This window comes from Mobula birostris, chromosome 1 (assembly GCF_030028105.1).
Source record: "Mobula birostris isolate sMobBir1 chromosome 1, sMobBir1.hap1, whole genome shotgun sequence".
In the NCBI taxonomy this organism is placed as follows: domain Eukaryota; kingdom Metazoa; phylum Chordata; class Chondrichthyes; order Myliobatiformes; family Myliobatidae; genus Mobula; species Mobula birostris.
In genome coordinates this window covers 213,432,634-213,450,507 of record NC_092370.1, presented here as the reverse complement: position 1 = coordinate 213,450,507, position 17,874 = coordinate 213,432,634, and the positions used below count along the sequence as shown (strand labels likewise).

The following is a 17,874-nucleotide window of genomic DNA, read 5'->3' as shown; positions in this document are numbered from 1 at the left end:
ATTTTTTTGAAATAAGGCTTTATTGTGAATAATAATCATTTATATTGATTTCCATTTGCTAGAAGGTTATTCATTATTTATTTTGAAATTGGGCAGAAAACCACTTTTTTTTTTAAAAGTCTGCCTTCTCTGCTATGGTCTTTGCTGAGGTGAATTGTGAGGTGGTATTTAGCAGTGGAGGTAGCGCCACATTACTTTGTGGAATCCAAATCCCAGAATCTTGAACCAAGGTGGGACACATTGACAGCCATTGTGGTGAGTTAATTTGTTTTCATTCTTTCAGTTACATGTGGGGGGGAAAATTAAGATGACAGAGCCTAATCTTCCAGCTGATAAATATTTTGCGGCTCTGTAGGTGAGGAATAATGAAACTCCTGATACTGAATACAGGAAGGGCAGAACATTTCATGAAATTGAAGAATACATGAGATTCTGACTAGCCATCCTAGATTTAATCAGTGGGCATTGTGCTTTGTTTTTACTCAAGACTGCTGCTGCTTTGGCACGAGTTTTCTGATGTTAATTAACGTTGTGCTACTGAATGGACAAGTAACCAAGCTGATCCTTAGCATTCTCCACTTGAAGGTATGAAAGCAGCCAGGGTATGTTCCCTAGAATCCCTTGTTGGTCAGGAAGAGTGTTGTTCCAAATGTGAAATAGTGTTGAAACATCAAGAATATGTTAGGAATGTAATTATGACAAAGTCTGAGAGTTGCTAAATGGGAAATGATAAGGAGAGACAATTTGCCATTTAGTTTTCTTTTATGCAAACTGGGGCAAATGATGACAGTATATGACAGATATTAATTGAAAGGTGTTGGAAGATACCTGATCAACAACACTAAAATTGGTCTCCACACAAACTCTCACTAAAGACGTCGTTTGTTAACCACCAGATTTTTGAAGCTGTTCTTACGTGCATAACTGTTTGAGGTTAGAAAAGTGGGTGAAATTGCCAACAACGTCTTAGGTACACAATACATTACTTACAGCATTGTAACGAATGATTACAAACTTCAATGATATTCATCACTATATGCTTGCTTTCATTCTGAAGGAATTGGCAAGGCAGGAGCCAGGCTTAATGTGCCTTAGAAAAGAGGATAATTAATTCCGACAATTCAATGACTGCAAGTAGCAACTGATATGAAAAGGGACAATTGTCTCTGAAAGCATCTTCCTAAAACATTATTTCAAAAGTAATAAATGCAAAAATATATATATTTTTCTTTTTTTTGCTACATCTAACAGAACAGTTTCATTGCCCAGGTATGTGGTGTTTACAGATTTAGGGCAACCTGGCTTAAAACACACTTAATCTGTCTACTTTCGGTTGTTGGAAGAAATGGTCAAAAGTGCCCTCAATTGGCACTTAATCATGTAAAACCAATTCATTGATACCAGGACTGCTTTACACCAGACCCATCATAGTGGTGGTCCAAATACAGACCAAGGAACAGAATTCCAGGGCTCAGAAGAGAGAGTAGCTGCCCATGGTGTCAAGTCAACATCAAATCTGGCAGCAAAGTGCACCGATAAAACTGAATTAAAATAGTTGAAGTTAAAATTGTACTCAGACAAAGATGGTTCTGATTATTGGCAGTCAATCATTCCAGTCCAAGAACATCATTGTACTGAAATTCCTAATCCTAATCAATTTCACTAATGACCTTTGTACCTTTGTAGAGTTAGAATTGAGAGTGTACTGAGCAATGATTCTCTCCACCAAAGCAGACTATAACCACCCAAATCTGACATTTGACGGTAGTACCGTCACCATCCACCTCACGGTTAACATCCTGAGGCTCATTATTGATCAGAAATTTAACTGAGTCAGCCATATAAAATCTGAGGCTATGGGAACAGTTGAAAAGGTGGACTTACTGTGGCAAGGGACTCACCTCCTGATATTTCAGGGCTTTCTTACAAGATGGATATGAGGAATGACTTTAGAAGACAATGCCATTCTTTCACTGTCACTGGGTCTAAATCCTGAAACTCTTCTCCCAACGTTGTAGGAAAAGTGTAACTATTTGAGGTAATAGCTCAGCACCACTTTTGTCATGGGCAAAGCCCATGACACTGGGGTGCCAAAAGGTGAATTAAAAAAAATGAACACAGTATAAGAAATAAAGGAAACGCTGTGTGGGTTCGGTTTTAGTATCATCTTCAATGCCACGCTATGAGGCTATACTGAGGGAAATGTAGGTCAACTGGTTTATAATGCAGGATGGTGTGCACAATTAGGCAAACAATTCATAACGAGTAATGTTCTCATGTGCTTGAAGCAGTCATCTTTGTTGGTGGTACAAATTGTAGGTGTGGGTTGTACTGTTACTGAGCAACTGAAATAGAAAAGAAACAAAATGCTGGAAGAATGTGCGGATCAGTCAGCATCTGTAAAAGTAAAAGGAGCAAGTCAACGTATCGGATCAAGATCCTGCATCAGGACGAAGAAGGAAGAGGAAAGACTGCCGGTACATAGCATTATGAGTAGCTGTGGGTTGGGTAGAGGCTGGAAGGTGATAGGGTGGGAGAAGATGAGGGGAGGATGATGGGCAGGTGAACCATACGGGAGAAGAGAAGGTGGGACAGAAGATGGTATGTTATATTGTAACTTCTCTGTGTACATAGAGTACATTGAGATTTATGATTATTTATGTGTTTATCCTTTTTTTTGCATTTTGCTTTGGGTTAGTTAATTGTAAGGTAAGTAAAATTTGTATGAAGATTGCCACTTTTGTGCCTATTTCAAATAGCTGTTTAATTTCAAAATTCTTGCATATTTTAATAACTTCCAACATAATTTCTTTACAAATTGATTACAATGTGACAACTACAACTTCTAACAAATGATTTTCATTGATTACTTGAATTTCAGATTCAGAGCAACACGCACAAAATATTGGAAGAACTGAAGGCTGAGGACCTTCATCAGAACTGATACACTGACTGTTTATTTCCCTCCATTGATGCTGCCTGTCCTGCTGGGTTCCTCCAGCAGTTTGTGCGTGTTGCTCAGGATTTCCTCAGCATCTGCAGAATCTCTTGTGTCTATAAATTTCAGAGTTTTTTTTTCTTTTGAGTAGTGAGCTACCAAACATTAGGGAACAACTCGAATGAGTGCTTGTGATTCCAGAGGCTGGAGATGGAAGGTGCATTTATGCTTCTGGGAGGACTCATTCCAGTACTGCAATTGTTCCTCCATCAACATAGAAGTGCGATAGATGCATATTCTTTACACCAATGCCAAAGAAGTCCCTACCGTTTCCTGGGAATTTCTTTGCATCGTTGAAAGCCCATGCAAGGGTTAGCAAGTTGGGACCTGGCATGGGACTTTCTTTAAAAATCCTTCTATCAGGATTAGAGAAACTGACCTATTTCAAGCATATTAGATCAATTTTTCTCGATAGAGTTGATGCAACTGGAGCTGAAATTGATTGAACTCTTCCTAGACTGGGGCTACTGAGGAGCCAGGAAAACTGAGGGTTAAACAGCGAATACAGCTCTTGACTGGGATTCCTGGAACTTGGAAACAGAGGAGATGGAGAGGGAAGAGTTTGCATATTCTTTTTGATGGAGCAGAATCTCAGAAATTTTAAATTGGGGCTCTTAAAGATCAGATTTTCTTTAATTAATTAATTTATAAATAAGCAAGGTTAGGATCCAAATGGTATTCTTAATTATACTCGCTCTCTATGGATACACCTGCACTTGGGAATATACTTAAAAAACTGATAAAGCCCAATAGCATAAAATGTTAAAAGACCAGTTTATGTAACCAAGGTTTCATTAATATAATGTAAAAACACTTAAGGGATCAATTTCTTAATTTACTTGAATTTCCACATGTATGTTTCCTTTTTGCTAGTTATTCACATGGTGTCTCTTGTGACTTAACCACCTGCTTCCACAGGCGATAAATATTACCCAAGAATAGTAAAAAATTTGGTCCTTCAAAAAAAGCATATCAAGTTCAAGTCATTCAACCATACATGAATAGCTTTGAATATAGCCAGTGAAACGTTATTACTCCAGGGCCAAGGTGCAAAACGCAGCGCCAACAGTCATACACAGCAGAACATATAAGATATCAGTACAATACAGTCACTCAAAAAATATAGTCCAAGAACCTCAGTCCATAGATGTTGCAGAAGTCTGCAGTCAAACACAAAACAAATTGTTTTCTGCCAAGTGAGCACTAGGGGGCAGCACAGAGGCCGTGCCGCACTGCCTCCAGTGGAGCACACGGATTCTGGTGCCTCTTGCCTGGGCGACTGTAAACAGGCAACACCGTGGCTTGAGGCTGAGTCCTTGCTACGACCAGTGCCACGCAGCTCCCCTGACGTCTGACAATAAATCTGTGAATCTGTGCAGCATTCCACATTAACAATGTCCGAAAGGATCTTGTAATCACGAGAGTAGCAACCGAGGTGATCACTTGGTTTTAGACTGCACTACACCTTCGCACACTGACGACTCTGATGCCTCTCTAACACATGCAGCAGTACGCTCTACACCAAGTGTAGCTCCCTCAGTTTCTCCACCAACGTGCAACTCACTGATGGGGTGGACCTAGTTCTTAATGAACAGCGGGGTCTTGTGATCACATAAAATAAGATTAAAAAGACAATAACACCTTTGGCTGACCCTGCAGAAGCTGCCATCATTGAGCACGCTGCCACCTTACCGATGAGGTGAAGCAAATTTTATGGTATTAACATACAGGCATGGATGTCAGTGAGGACGACACGTAAAAACTTTTTGTTAGTTTTAGGACACAGCTTGTTGAAGTTTTAATCAGTCTTGTTTTTCCCTGAAGTGCCAAACATATTGATGAAGCTTAAGAAATAGCTCTGGACACCTAAATAATCTAGGGAGGGGCTAATTCACAAAGGCATCAGTTTTGCTTGTCGGTGTTAAACTCGGGGATGTCAGTGCCAGACTGAATCATTATCCTGAAGGAACCAAGATTAACTTATCCTGCTGTGTGGGATATTTTTGTATTTTGCCCACATGACTGGATTGTTTTTGCCCACTGCCTGGTTGTTGGTGGATATGATTGTTTTGCCTTCAGCATTTACATGGGGTGCTATAATACTTGAACAGGCAATATAATTTGACTGTATAAACAAGCATACCCTTAAATGTGCAAATAAAATTGTCTTCAGTTACCTGTATCCTGTCAACTGAATCATTAGATAGTTATAACTAATCCACCATATATTTTAAGACCTAATGAAAGTTACTAAAGACCTTTGCTAATCAAATGGCTGGAGTATTCACTGAGATCTTTAACCTCTCTCTTTGACAGTCTGAGGTACCCACCGGCTGTCAAATGCTGAATCAAAGATGGTGCTGAATCAGCATATAGGAGAGAGATTGGAAATCTGGCTGGGTGATGCCATTACAACCTCTTACTCAATGTTAGCAAGACCAAAGAGCTGATTATTGACTTCATGAGGAGGAAACCGGAAGTCCATGAGTCAGTTCTCTTTGGACGATCAGCAACTTTAAATTCCTGGGTGTTATTATTTCGGAGGATCTGTCCTAGACCCAGCACGTAAATGCAACTTGAAGAAAGCACAACAGTGCCTCTACTTCCTAAGTAGTTTGTGGAACCTTGGCATGACAACTAAAACTTTGACAAACATCTATAGATATGTACATTGACTGACTGCATCACAGCTTGGTACGGAAACATCAATGGCCTTGAGCAGAAGATTCTACAACATGTAGTGGAAATAGCCCAGTCCGTCACGCATAAAGCCCACCTCACCTTTGAGCACATCTACATGAAACATTGTCGCTGGGAACAGCATGCATCCTCAGGGTCCCCAGCCAACCCAGTCTCTTCATCCATATTCTTGATAGTTATTGCTTGTTTATTTATCGTTATTATTCATTTATTTTCGTATTTCCACAGTTTGTTGCCTTTTGCACACTGGTCGAACGCTCAGGTTTGTGTGGTCTTTCATTGATTCCATTATGGTTATTATGGATTTATTGAGTATGCCCACAAGAACATGAATCTCAGGGTTGTACATGGTGACATATATGTACTTTGATAATAAATTTACTTTGAATTTTGAAGTTGTATAGCACAGAAGAGCCCTTCAACACACTGGGGTGACACTGTCCATCTAGTATCCATATGCTCTAATTATACAGTAATCCCATTTCAATTCCATATTCCCACTAATTCACCATGGATTCTATCACTCATCTATGCTCCTGAGGTAACTAACCTACTAACCAGCACCAATTGGATGTGTAAGGACAATAAAGCAGCTGGAGAGAACGTGCCAACTCCATACGGACAACAGACAAGGTCAAGATTGAATCTGGGACCCTAGAGCTGTGAAATAGCAGTTGAGCCACCCTGCTGCCCCTATTTTCTTGCAATTTTATGTCCTTGGGAAATTAGACCTCCCTGTTTATATCTATACATTGTATTAACTTGTTGGATGATGTTAAACCTGAACTATTCCACAGCATATTTGTGTGAAAATTTTAATCAGGAAGCTCAATGTGAGGTGCAGTTAGTTTCATCTGGGTCTAGTAAGCTGTTCCTGGCAGTTTACCGATATTGATTTCAGAACATTACTGGCTATCATCTAAGTTACAAATAAGCATTTTACACAAATATAATGCCTTTTTGAAGCTGAAATCACAATTTTCTTCAATTCTATTCCTCATAAAGTGCATTTTTTCTACTTTTCCGGTAATTTTACGTACAAAGTTTGTGATGGATATTCACTTTCCAGGGCCCAAGAGGCTTATTGCCAACCTCAGTTTTCTCGCACAGCAGCATGAGCTTTTCAAAGGGTCAGAGTTATGGGTGATAAAGTTTAAATCTTATCGAATACTCTTTGCTCAGCTTTTTGTTGTGAACAAGAATGAGTCCTCAGCTCTTGAAGGAAGTTGCAGGTGCAATCTATTTGAAGTTAGGGGCACAGTTTTGTAAAGTAATGTGACCAGGAGACTTGTCTCCATTAGCCAAATATAGGGCAGTGGGGTTATGTCACTTAGCACATCTAACATGGGTATGTCTTGGGATGTTTGAGTACTCGGGTGGCGGGGGGGGGGGAGGAGGAACAGTGGTCAGCCCTCACAGCACTAATTGTAGGATTTCTTGTTGCCAGAAGCTTTCAAGTCCATCTATGTGAGTTACTTAGTCTCATCTGGAAAACATCACATGCAGATGATGGCATCTAGTCTAACATAGTATAAATATCAGCAGCATTATAGATTGTTAGAAATGACAATGGGAACAACAGAAAGATAGGGTTACAGAAAGAAGAACTAGAATTATTTCCACAACCTTAGGTTTCTGTGATGGATGACTCATTCATTTGCTGCACATGGTCAGTTCTTCTAGTTCATAAGAATTGTACCTGTGTTTGGCAATCCTTTGTAGTTTGTAAAGCTTTTGTAATTCAGAATCCTTTTACAGGTATAAACTGGAAGTCCTCTTTGAGTGTTAAATGTGTGTTAGAATCTAAGGTGTATAAGATGATGAGAAGCATTGATCATGTGAATAGTCAGAGGCTTTTTCATAGGGCTGAAATGGTGAACACGAGAGGGCACAGTTTTAAGGTGCTTGGAAGCAGATACAGAGGAGATGTCAGGGGTAAGTTTTTTAAAAGAGAGTGGTGAGTGCATGGAATGGGCTGCCGGCAACAGTGGTGGAGGCAGATATGATAGGATCTTTCAAGAGGCTCCTGGATAGGTACATGGAGCTTAGAAAAATAGAGGGCTATGGGTAACCTAGGTAATTTCTAAAGTAAGTACATGTTTGGCACAGCATTGTGGGTCGAAGGGCCTGTATTGTGCTGTAGGTTTTCTATGTTTCTCCGTTTCTAATTATTTGTCTGAGTGTAAATGAGTATCATTAAAAATAACATAACTGTGTTTAAACTACTTTGTTAGTTGCAGGTATCTCCACCTTGGTAGAGAGGGGGAGCTCACCATTCAAGCAGTGTGTAAGAGCAACTAAACCTCACCATAGAGGCTAGACACTAATCCTTGTAGAGTAGGTGGATACAGTATAACCTTTCTACCTGTAGGTACTTATATCAATTAGAACTTAAAAGTTTTCTTCTGAGCTCAGTGCTTTGTAGACAGGGAACCCAATACACTGATCTTTCACAAACCTTCCTGAAGCTTTTCTGTTGGTACTGGGTCCCATGTAACAATAATAATAAGCCTTAATATAGTATGACTACATATATAACAAAAATAACTGTGGGATGCATAAAATGCAGGATACCACATGAAAATCTGAATCCTGTGGTTTAGATCTTCTTTCATTCAGCAACTGCACGTCCTCCAGCTGTTTTACATCTTTCTGTGGTTTATCATTTATGTGAATCAGGAAAGCTTTCACAGAGCTCTATTGATCATTAAAGGAAATGTAGTGCTTTCCAAATTGCACTTTTGAGTTCAGATTCAGATTTGCTGATTGTCATATACAGCAGATGAAATGAAGATTCTTGTTTGAATGAAGCTTACAGAGTAAAGAGTATACTTGGCAATATCTACAACAATAATCACAGAACAACATTCAGCCCCTCACCGGGCTCCTATGGAAACTTGGTGCATTGCCGCCCCACTAACAGCCACGGGGCTCAACGGTGAGAAGGCCACCTTTCATAAACAATAGGTGTCTAAAGTCAGTATGATTTGAGGTTCAACCAAACAGGAACATTGCGATATTTCCATTAAAGAGTTCTTGATCTGAGCAAATACTGCTTAAATACTGCCCATACGTAATTGTCAGTCGGCAAGAAATAACAAATCATCCACCACATAGAGTTATAAAGTAAGTAAATTTATAAATTTCAGCTCAAATGTGGTGTCTTGTGAGATCCCATTGTAATCCTGCTCATGCTACCAATCCCCAAACCTTCTCAGATGCTATATTTTATGGTATCCCTCCTCATTACCATGGCTACAGTTGCAGTTCTGATCAACAAGCAAAGTGGCCATGGGTCTGCTACATCTGTGATAATCTTGCGCATCCTACTGGGTGTATGAGAATTTCTAAGTCAGCATGCTTGTTGATAATCGTACTGTCTATAATAATGGTGGTATACCCAAACTGCAAATGTAATCTTTTGGTCTGAAAGCTCAGGAACAGTCTTGTATACCTACTTAGAAAAATGGCTTGATGATGGATACAACCTGTTGCCTGTCCTTTTCTCTGTGTCTGAAACCTTGAACACACTGAATGTGGAGTGAGCTATCTGTTCTTTCAAGAGACCAGATTACCAGAATAACTCCAGAGAGAAGGGGAGCTGTTAGTTCACAATGCAGAATAGTCACTGCAGCAGTACCAGCCACTTGAAGCAATGCAGAGGTGTTGCTGAAGGTAGACTGTGATGCACCAAACAACAGGACTAAAGTAAGGCAGGGTAAGATAATTGGTTCATGCACTTCTCACAGATGCACACAAACAACTTTAGATAATGATTCTGTTGTCAATGACAATAATGGATAAACCACTTACAATCAATAAACCCTCTTGTGATCATACCCATCTGCCATTCACTCAATGAACCACAGGAAAATTGGCAACTTCTCAAGTGCAACACAGATAGAAACTCTTAATGAAGTAAATGCAAGGAAGTGGACTGTATAATATATTGCTTTTCTAATGGTTGGTAATCTTTTATGCTGCATCGTGAAAGACAGTTTCGGTGAAAAGAGGAAAACTCACAACAAATTAAAGCGCTGGAAATTGCAACTGGAATTCTGTTTGAGGCTTGCACGTTGTGAAAAAATCCCAAGGACATCAAAATGATTGTTAAATGCTCTGATCCTGCTGATTTTTTTTCACCCTGTGCAGTTTTTTAGAAAACTATGAAGGCTGTGTAAGGCTCAGAAAGCCCAGATTTTGCTTTATAATGGATGAGACAAAATCTGGCCATATCATTACACAACCTTCATTCTTTTTTCCAAGAACTGCAGTGACACAAAAAATGAATAGGTCACATTATGGATTTGCAAAGATGATGAAATGTCAAAGCACAGGGGAGACCCTGTTACTGTTACTTAATTGACTTCTTGTAATGCCTTGTGCATTGTGTCGTGTGAGCCTTATCAGGAAGATGGTAGCCATGGGAATACAAGATCAAAGCTCAGGTATTATCTGGGAAATACATCCTAATACCAAGATCCTTGTACAGATAATTGGGACAGCATCATATTGAAGTGATGTGGGATCCAACTCTGATATGGGGTCATTAACATGAAATTTCAACTTTATTTCTTTTTCCACAGACCCCATCTATCCAGATAAACATGTCTAGTCTTTTCCTATTGAATTTTAACATGCCAGATTCTGCATTCTGACAGTTTTTGTGATACATGAACTTATGAAAGGAAATGGAGGAAGCCCTCTGGTTCAGAGGAGTGTCAGACATGGGTTCATTCCAATGATAATTTAGTTGCGTTAAGTTAAGCAGTGTTTGTACAGCTAGATAACGCGGAAAATGTTGGAATGAGTTTGCAGAACTGACAGCATCTGTGAAGAGAAAATTTCTAAGTGATTATCTTTCACTGAAACTAGTACGCATTCAAGATCAAACAATTTTTTAGTTAGTTTTAGAAAAGTGGCAAAGACAGGAGAGATAGGAAGGTATGGTATGTGATGCAGTGTATAAAGGGGGAGATTGGTGACATAGGTGGTGGTGTTTCTGGCCAAGAAGAAGTTTTACAGATCACTGAATAGCATGTTCTGGAGAAGTGTAAATAAAAGATAAATCTAATCTGAAATTACCACAGGGGGGAAAAGTAACTACACGTGCTGAAAATGTGCGATATAAGGCCAGAATTGCTGATTATACGAAAATCTGCACTGAGTTAAGATGACTGTAATATGCCAAATCAGAAGATAAGGTGCTGTCCATGAGATTATATTGAGCTCTAAAGAGTTCTAAATGGGAGCTAAATCTGCTATTAAGTATCTGCTGGTCAGCATCCTTGAAATAGATAAGCAACACAGCTGAGTATCAATAGCTAAATTGTACATTTTCTATTATGTAAAGCCTTGAGGCTAACATGGAGCCTGGCTGGATAATGACGTAGAGTGACTCTTTTCCTTCTCGTAGGAGGGAATATCTGGCTGAGGGCAGAATAGGGTTGATTGTGTTGTAGAAGTTACATTGTGCCAGGATGAAAATTGCTCAGTGAGCCAGAAGGCCTATACTGGTCCTGTCTCGTAAATCTACGGCAGCAAAAGTACTTGCACAGCTCACGTTTCTTAGGAATGGGTTTTGCTGACATGATTCCCTCAATACACTAGTTGCCTTTGGACCCTGAGAGCGCTATTTAAAGAAAGCCAAAGGCACTGGGAAGATAATAATTTTAAATATTTATCTTTTTAGTCTGATTGGCTCATGGAGGGTTGAGTGAAAGATATTGGCCAGCTCTCTGTCCTGACATTGCTTCCAGATTGTTTCTCATGGAAGTTTCTGTAGATGGATCCTTGGTTTATGTTGGTGTGAAATATGATGTCTGTACTTCTACACCATTTCCTTAGCTCCCATCAAGTGTTACAGAGTATGAGAAGTCTTGGGCTTTTCTTGCCCCTCTCGGTCTGGAATCTCTGTCTCCTGAGAATGATGGAGACCAGATCTACAGGTTCAAGATGGAGATGGATAAATATTGGAGGGATCAGGGAATTGAGTGTTGTAGGGAGCTGGCACAGAAGAGGAGTTGAGATCAGCATAGATCAGTCAATCTCACACTGAATGATGGGTGGAATTAAGGGGCCTGGTAGTCTATGTCTGCATCTGTTTTCTTATCTTCTTACTTTCTTATGTTCTTGAGAAACTTTGGAGTAAAATTTAAAAACACCCTTGTCGGGCATGCATTATTTCTCTCTCTGTACAAATACTGGCTATTATTCTCTTTTTTTTTGTTGGAGAAATATCTAGAAATGTGAATTTATTGTCATATGCACAAGTACATGTATGTGCAGGAACAATGAAAAACCTGTGGCAGCATCACGAGAATCATATAAATAGCTATCACGAGAAAAACATAAACAAATTATACAAAATATTTACAGGAAAAACACAGACGAAAAAAACGACACAAGTCCATTTTAAGGCAAGGTGTTCATGATGTAGCTAAACTGTTTTGCTGATTTTACTTTCACTATTGATTAGCTAGACTTTTAAATTGTACTTTTTGGGAATAGTATGATGAGCAAAGGGTGGACAGTATCTATTCCACCCAATTCTTTTATTTTGCCTTGTGCTGAGTCATTATCATTAGTAGGTAATAGCATCATCATTTCAGAATTTTAATATATCATTCATGTAAGAATCTATCAATTCTAAAACTATTCTAAAGCTTTAGGAAACTTGGGGAAATATTTCCTTCAAGATTACAGACAAGTACAGACATAGTATAATTCATACAGAAAAATAATGTCAAGAGATAAGAAGTTACAGCAATTAAATTGGGAATGGATATGTTCTAGGATTTTGCAATGAGCTGGAGATGTTCAACAAATATTTGAATAATTGACACTGTTTGCATCTTCTTTCTGTAGCTCCACCAACTGTAAGTATCATGCACTCTGGTCAAGCATGTAACATTGAGGAAGAACGATATACGGAGAGAGTGTACACAATTCGGGAAGGAGAAACCTTGGAGCTCACTTGCCTTGTTCGAGGCCATCCACGGCCACAGGTGAATTCAAAATCTCATATTTTACAGAAACTTACCGAATGTACTTATTTTTGATGCAAATATTATTCAAGGAGCACTTGATGTGGTAGGTTAATCATTGGTCTTTCAATTCCCCTGTTGGGATTTAATTAAACATTTAACCATTTGGATAGAACTCTCCTTAAAACCTCAGATGAAATGGTCTTGTATGAAATATGTTTGAAAATCACAGTCCAGTCCCAATGATTATGGTACATTACTCAAAAAAATCCTAATTTGTTACTAAATGGAACCATATTTTGTTAACTTAATTTGGGTCATAATATGTCATAATTAATTACTCATACAGAAGGAAGTTTCTCCTCAGAGGTTGAGACAGACACAGGTAGATATGACAACCAGGGGACATTTACAGAGTCTTGCTTCGTCTGTAAAACTGACTTGAGAATTCCGGTGTCAGATATATCACATAGAAAACACACCAAGCACAAAATTCCCTGTGAATGAGAAAGTAAAAGTTAACTGTAACATTTAGTTAAAATTCTTTTTGGATTGTTTCTTATTATTATTTACTAGCATTGTTACCTATCAGCAACTACTCTTGATAGCTTGTGTTTCTGGCTTCTACTCCTGTGTTTGTGTGACAGTGCTCTTGTAAGACAGGTTTCTTCTCACCACTTCATTGATGGGTAGAGTTAGTACTTCTGCAAAAGTGAATGACTATTCCCTCACATCATAGAATGCCTGTGAATAATTTTAAAACTAAATTGGGAGCTGCATGTGCAATAACAGTAGAAGTGCACATTTGCTCTTTCAGAGTTGAAAAGCTGTGACGTGTCTTCAGTCCTCTGATAACGTTGGAAGCAACAGAGTTTTAATTCCACACTGGAGTTCAAGACATACATGCCATTATTGAAGCTATGATCTTCATGACACCATGTAAAACAGCTGCATAATGTGATAACATATTTATCATTTTATGTCACCAAAGCATATCTATCAGTGAGCAAATCTATGTTGAATTTTTGAAAAAATTGGAATTATTTAAGGCTACTCCTGCATCATGCTTCAAGAAGCTTTCAAACTTCTGAGCTACAGATCAGGAAGTATATTGCTACCATGAAAGTCAATGGGATCTGTTTTGGGGTAAGGATGAATTGTACAAAAGGGACGGGTTGCACCTTAACAGGCGGGGGACCAGCATTCTGGCAGGCAGGTTTGCCACTGCTACACGGTTGTGTTTAAACTAAGTAGTGGGGTGGGGAGGAGACAAACTGGAAATATAAGGATGGAGTTAAAGGGAAAGAGAGAATAAGAAAAGTTAAGAAAGACAATAGAATTAACGGGGCAGAAAGCTCAGGAAGGGATCAGAGAGTATGGCTGTGCAATAGCAATCGATGTGAAAGGTGAGGGGAGTAATGGATTAAAAATACTATATATGAATGCATGAAGTATAAGAAATAAACTGGATGAGCTTGAGGCTGAGTTGGAAATTGGCAGGTATGATGTTGTAGGAATAGCAGAGACATGGCTGCAAGAGGACCAGGCTGGGAAATGAATATTCAAGGGTATATCTCCTATCGGAAGGACAGACAGTTGGGCAGAGGGGGTGGGGTGGCTTTGTTTGTGAGGAATGAAATTCAGTCACTTGCGAGGGGTGACATAGAATCAGGAGATGTAGAGTCAGTATGGATAGAACTGAGAAATTTTAAGGGCAAAAAAAACCCCTAATGGGAATTATTTACAAGCCCCCAAACAGTAGCCTGGATATAGGGTGCAAGTTGAATCAAGAGTTAAAATTGGCATGTTGCAAAGGTAATGCGACGGTTATTATGGGGGATTTCAAAATGCAGGTAGACTGGGAAAATCAGGTTGGTACTGGACCCCAAGAAAGGGAGTTTGTGGAGTGCCTCCGAGATAGATTCTTAGAGCAGCTTGTACTGGAGCCTACCAGGGAGAAGGCAATTCTGGATCTAGTGTTGTGCAATGAACCAGATTTGATAAGGGAACTCGAGGTAAAGGATCCATTAGGAGGTAGTGACCATAATATGACAAGTTTTAATCTACAATTTGAGAGGGAGAAGGGAAAATTGGAAGTGTCAGTATTACAGTTGAACAAAAGGGACTATGGAGCCATGAGGGAGGAGCTGGCCAGAGTTGACTGGAAAGATACCCTAGCATGGATGACAGTGGAACAACAATGGCAGGTATTTCTGGGAATAATATAGAAGGTGCAGGATCAGTTCATTCCAAAGAGGAAGAAAGATTCTAAGAGGAGTAAGGGGCGACCATGGCTGACAAGGGAAGTCAAGGACAGTATAAAAATAAAAGAAAAGAAGTATAACTTAGCAAAGATGAGCAGGAAGCCAGAGAATTGGGAAACTTTTAAAGAGCAACAGAAGATGACTAAAAAGGCAATTCGGGGAGAAAAGATGAGGTACAAAGGTAAGCTAGCCAAGAATATAAAGGAATATAGTAAAAGCTTCTTTAGGTATGTGAAGAGGAAAAAATTAGTTCAGACCAAAGTTGGGCCCTTGAAGATAGAAACAGGTGAATTTATTATGGGGAACAAAGAAATGCAGACAAGTTGAACAGGTACTTTGGATCTATCTTCACTAGGAAAGACACAAACAATCTCCCAGATGTAATAGTGGCCAGAGGACCTAGAATAACAGAGGAACTGAACGAAATTCACATTAGGCAGAAAATGGTGTTGGGGTAAACTGATGAGATTGAAGGCTGATAAATCCCCAGGGCCTGATGGTCCGCATCCCAGGGTACTTAAGGAGGTGGCTCTAGAAATCGTGGGCGCATTGGTAACCATTTTCCAATATTCTATAGATTTAGGATCAGTTTCTGTGAATTGGAGGGTAGCTAAAGTTATCCTGCTTTTTAAGAAAGGAGGGAGAGAGAAAACAGGGAATTATAGACCAGTTAGCCTGACATCAATGGTGGGGAAGATGCTGGAGTCAATTATAAAAGATGAAATCGCAGCACATTTGGATAGCAGTAACAAGATCGGTCTGAGCCAGCATGGATTTAGGAAGGGGAAATCGTGTTTGACTAATCTTCTGGAATTTTTTGAGGATGTACTATGAAAATGGACAAGGGAGAGCCAGTGGATGTAGTGTACTTGGTCTTTCAGAATACCTTTGATGAGGTCCCACATAGGAGATTAGCGGGCAAAACTGGAGCAGATGGTATTGGGGGTAGGGTACTGATATGGATAGAAAATTGGTTGGCAGACAGGAAACAAAGAGTAGGGATTAACGGGTCCCTTTCAGAATGCAGGGGGTCTAGTGGAGTACCGCAAGGCTCAGTGCTGGGAACGCAGCTGTTTACAATATATGTTAATGATTTAGATGAAGGGATTAAAAGTAACAGTAGCAAATTTGCAGATGACACAAACCTGGGTGGCAGTGTGAAATGTGAGGAGGATGTTATGAGAATGCAGGGTGACTTGGACAGGCTGGGTGAGTGGGCAGATGCATGGCAGATGCATTTTAATGTGGATAAATGTGAGGTTATCCACTTTGGTGGTAAGAACGGGAAGGCAGATTATTGTCTAAATGGAGTCAAGTTAGGAAAAGGGGAAGCACAATGAGATCTAGGTGTTCTTGTACATCAGTCACTGAAAGCAAGCATGCAAGTACAGCAGGCAGTGAAGAAAGCTAATGACATGCTGGCCTTCATAACAAGGGGAATTGAGTATAAGAGCAAAGAGGTCCTTCTGCAGCTGTACAGGGCCCTGGTGAGACCACACCTGGAGTACTGTGTGCAGTTTTGGTCTCCAAATTTGAGGAAGGACATTCTTGCTATTGAGGGAGTGCAGCGTAGGTTCACGAGGTTAATTCCCGGGATGGCGGGACTGTCATATGTTGAAAGGTTGGAGCGACTGGGGTTTTATACACTGGAATTTAGAAGGATGAGAGGGGATCTGATTGAAACATATAAGATTATTAAGGGATTGGACACGCTGGAGGCACGAAACATGTTCCCGATGTTGGGGGAGTCCAGAACCAGAGGCCACAGTTTAAGAATAAGGGGTAGGCCATTTAGAATGGAGTTGAGGAAAAACTTTTTCACCCAGAAAGTTGTAGATCAGTGGAATGCTCTGCCTCAGAAAGCAGTGGAGGCCAGTTCTCTGGATGCTTTCAAGAAAGAGTTAGATACTCTTATAGATAGTGGAGTCAAGGGATATGGGGAGAAGGCAAGAACGAGGTACTGATTGTGGGTGATCTGCCATGATCACAGTGAATGGCGGTGCTGGCTCAAAGGGCCGAATGGCCTACTCCTGCACCTATTGTCTATTGAATGCAAATATAGAATAATATATTTCTTAAAGATTAGTACAACACATCCCCATTGCCACTTGGAGATTTTACACACAGAATTCAGAAGGAGGCCATTCAGCCCACATGTCTGGTATTCCACACATTCCTCTGACCTGAGCTCATTGCTCTCTCCTTTTGTATCTTTACTTACATCAATTTCTATCTCAGCACATCTGCGTTCAGTCATTTCATGTCCTGTAAATGTTTAATCTATCTGTATCAACCATTATACACATCAGCAAGATCCACATTTTCACTACCAAAGCTAAGAGATTCCCCTTAAGTTCACTCTTTGATCAATTAGTGATTTTTATGCCCATCTGTTTTAGACTTGCCTAATTTTATCTTCTTCAGACATTGGCTGACTCACAGGTTATCAGATGCATTCTTCCATTTTATTGGAATATCTTTCTTTCCTGTTTGTGGTATCATCTTTTGCTTTTTGTTTTATTCCTGAGATGGAAATAAATCTGAGATATCACTCAGCAAATTGTTTCAGCCTGTAGAAGTCCCCAGTAAAGCACTTACTGGTGGTGGGGGTGGGGGGGGGCGGTGGAGTGGATTACAGCCATAGATTTTTGAGGTATATGTGTGATTGCTTCTGTTCTGTGCATACAGTATAACTTTGTTGTTAGAAGACAAGGAAATCTAGAATCTTGACTTCATTTTTTTATGGAAGGTGATAAAGAAAGCTCTATTGTTTGAGAGGAAGAGTGTTAGTCACACCAATTTAAAAGCATTTAATTCGCCAGATTTAAAAAGTGAACAGGGCCTGTCGGGACTTTCTGCAGAGTTTGAGATCATATGGATAATTAGGCACGTGGCAAGGACAAATAAAGCGGAGTTAGATTTAAGC

The 17,874-nt window shown here is 39.7% G+C and overlaps 1 protein-coding gene across 1 annotated transcript in view; it reads left to right on the top strand.

Moving 5' to 3' along the window:
- The window catches only part of mdga2a (MAM domain containing glycosylphosphatidylinositol anchor 2a), a 1,018,846-nt gene that overhangs the window by 311,296 nt on the left and 689,676 nt on the right, over positions 1-17,874 (top strand). The window contains exon 2 of the mRNA XM_072270903.1: positions 12,566-12,705. Coding sequence (XP_072127004.1) covers positions 12,566-12,705 — 140 coding nt within the window. The remainder of the gene's footprint in view (positions 1-12,565; positions 12,706-17,874) is intronic.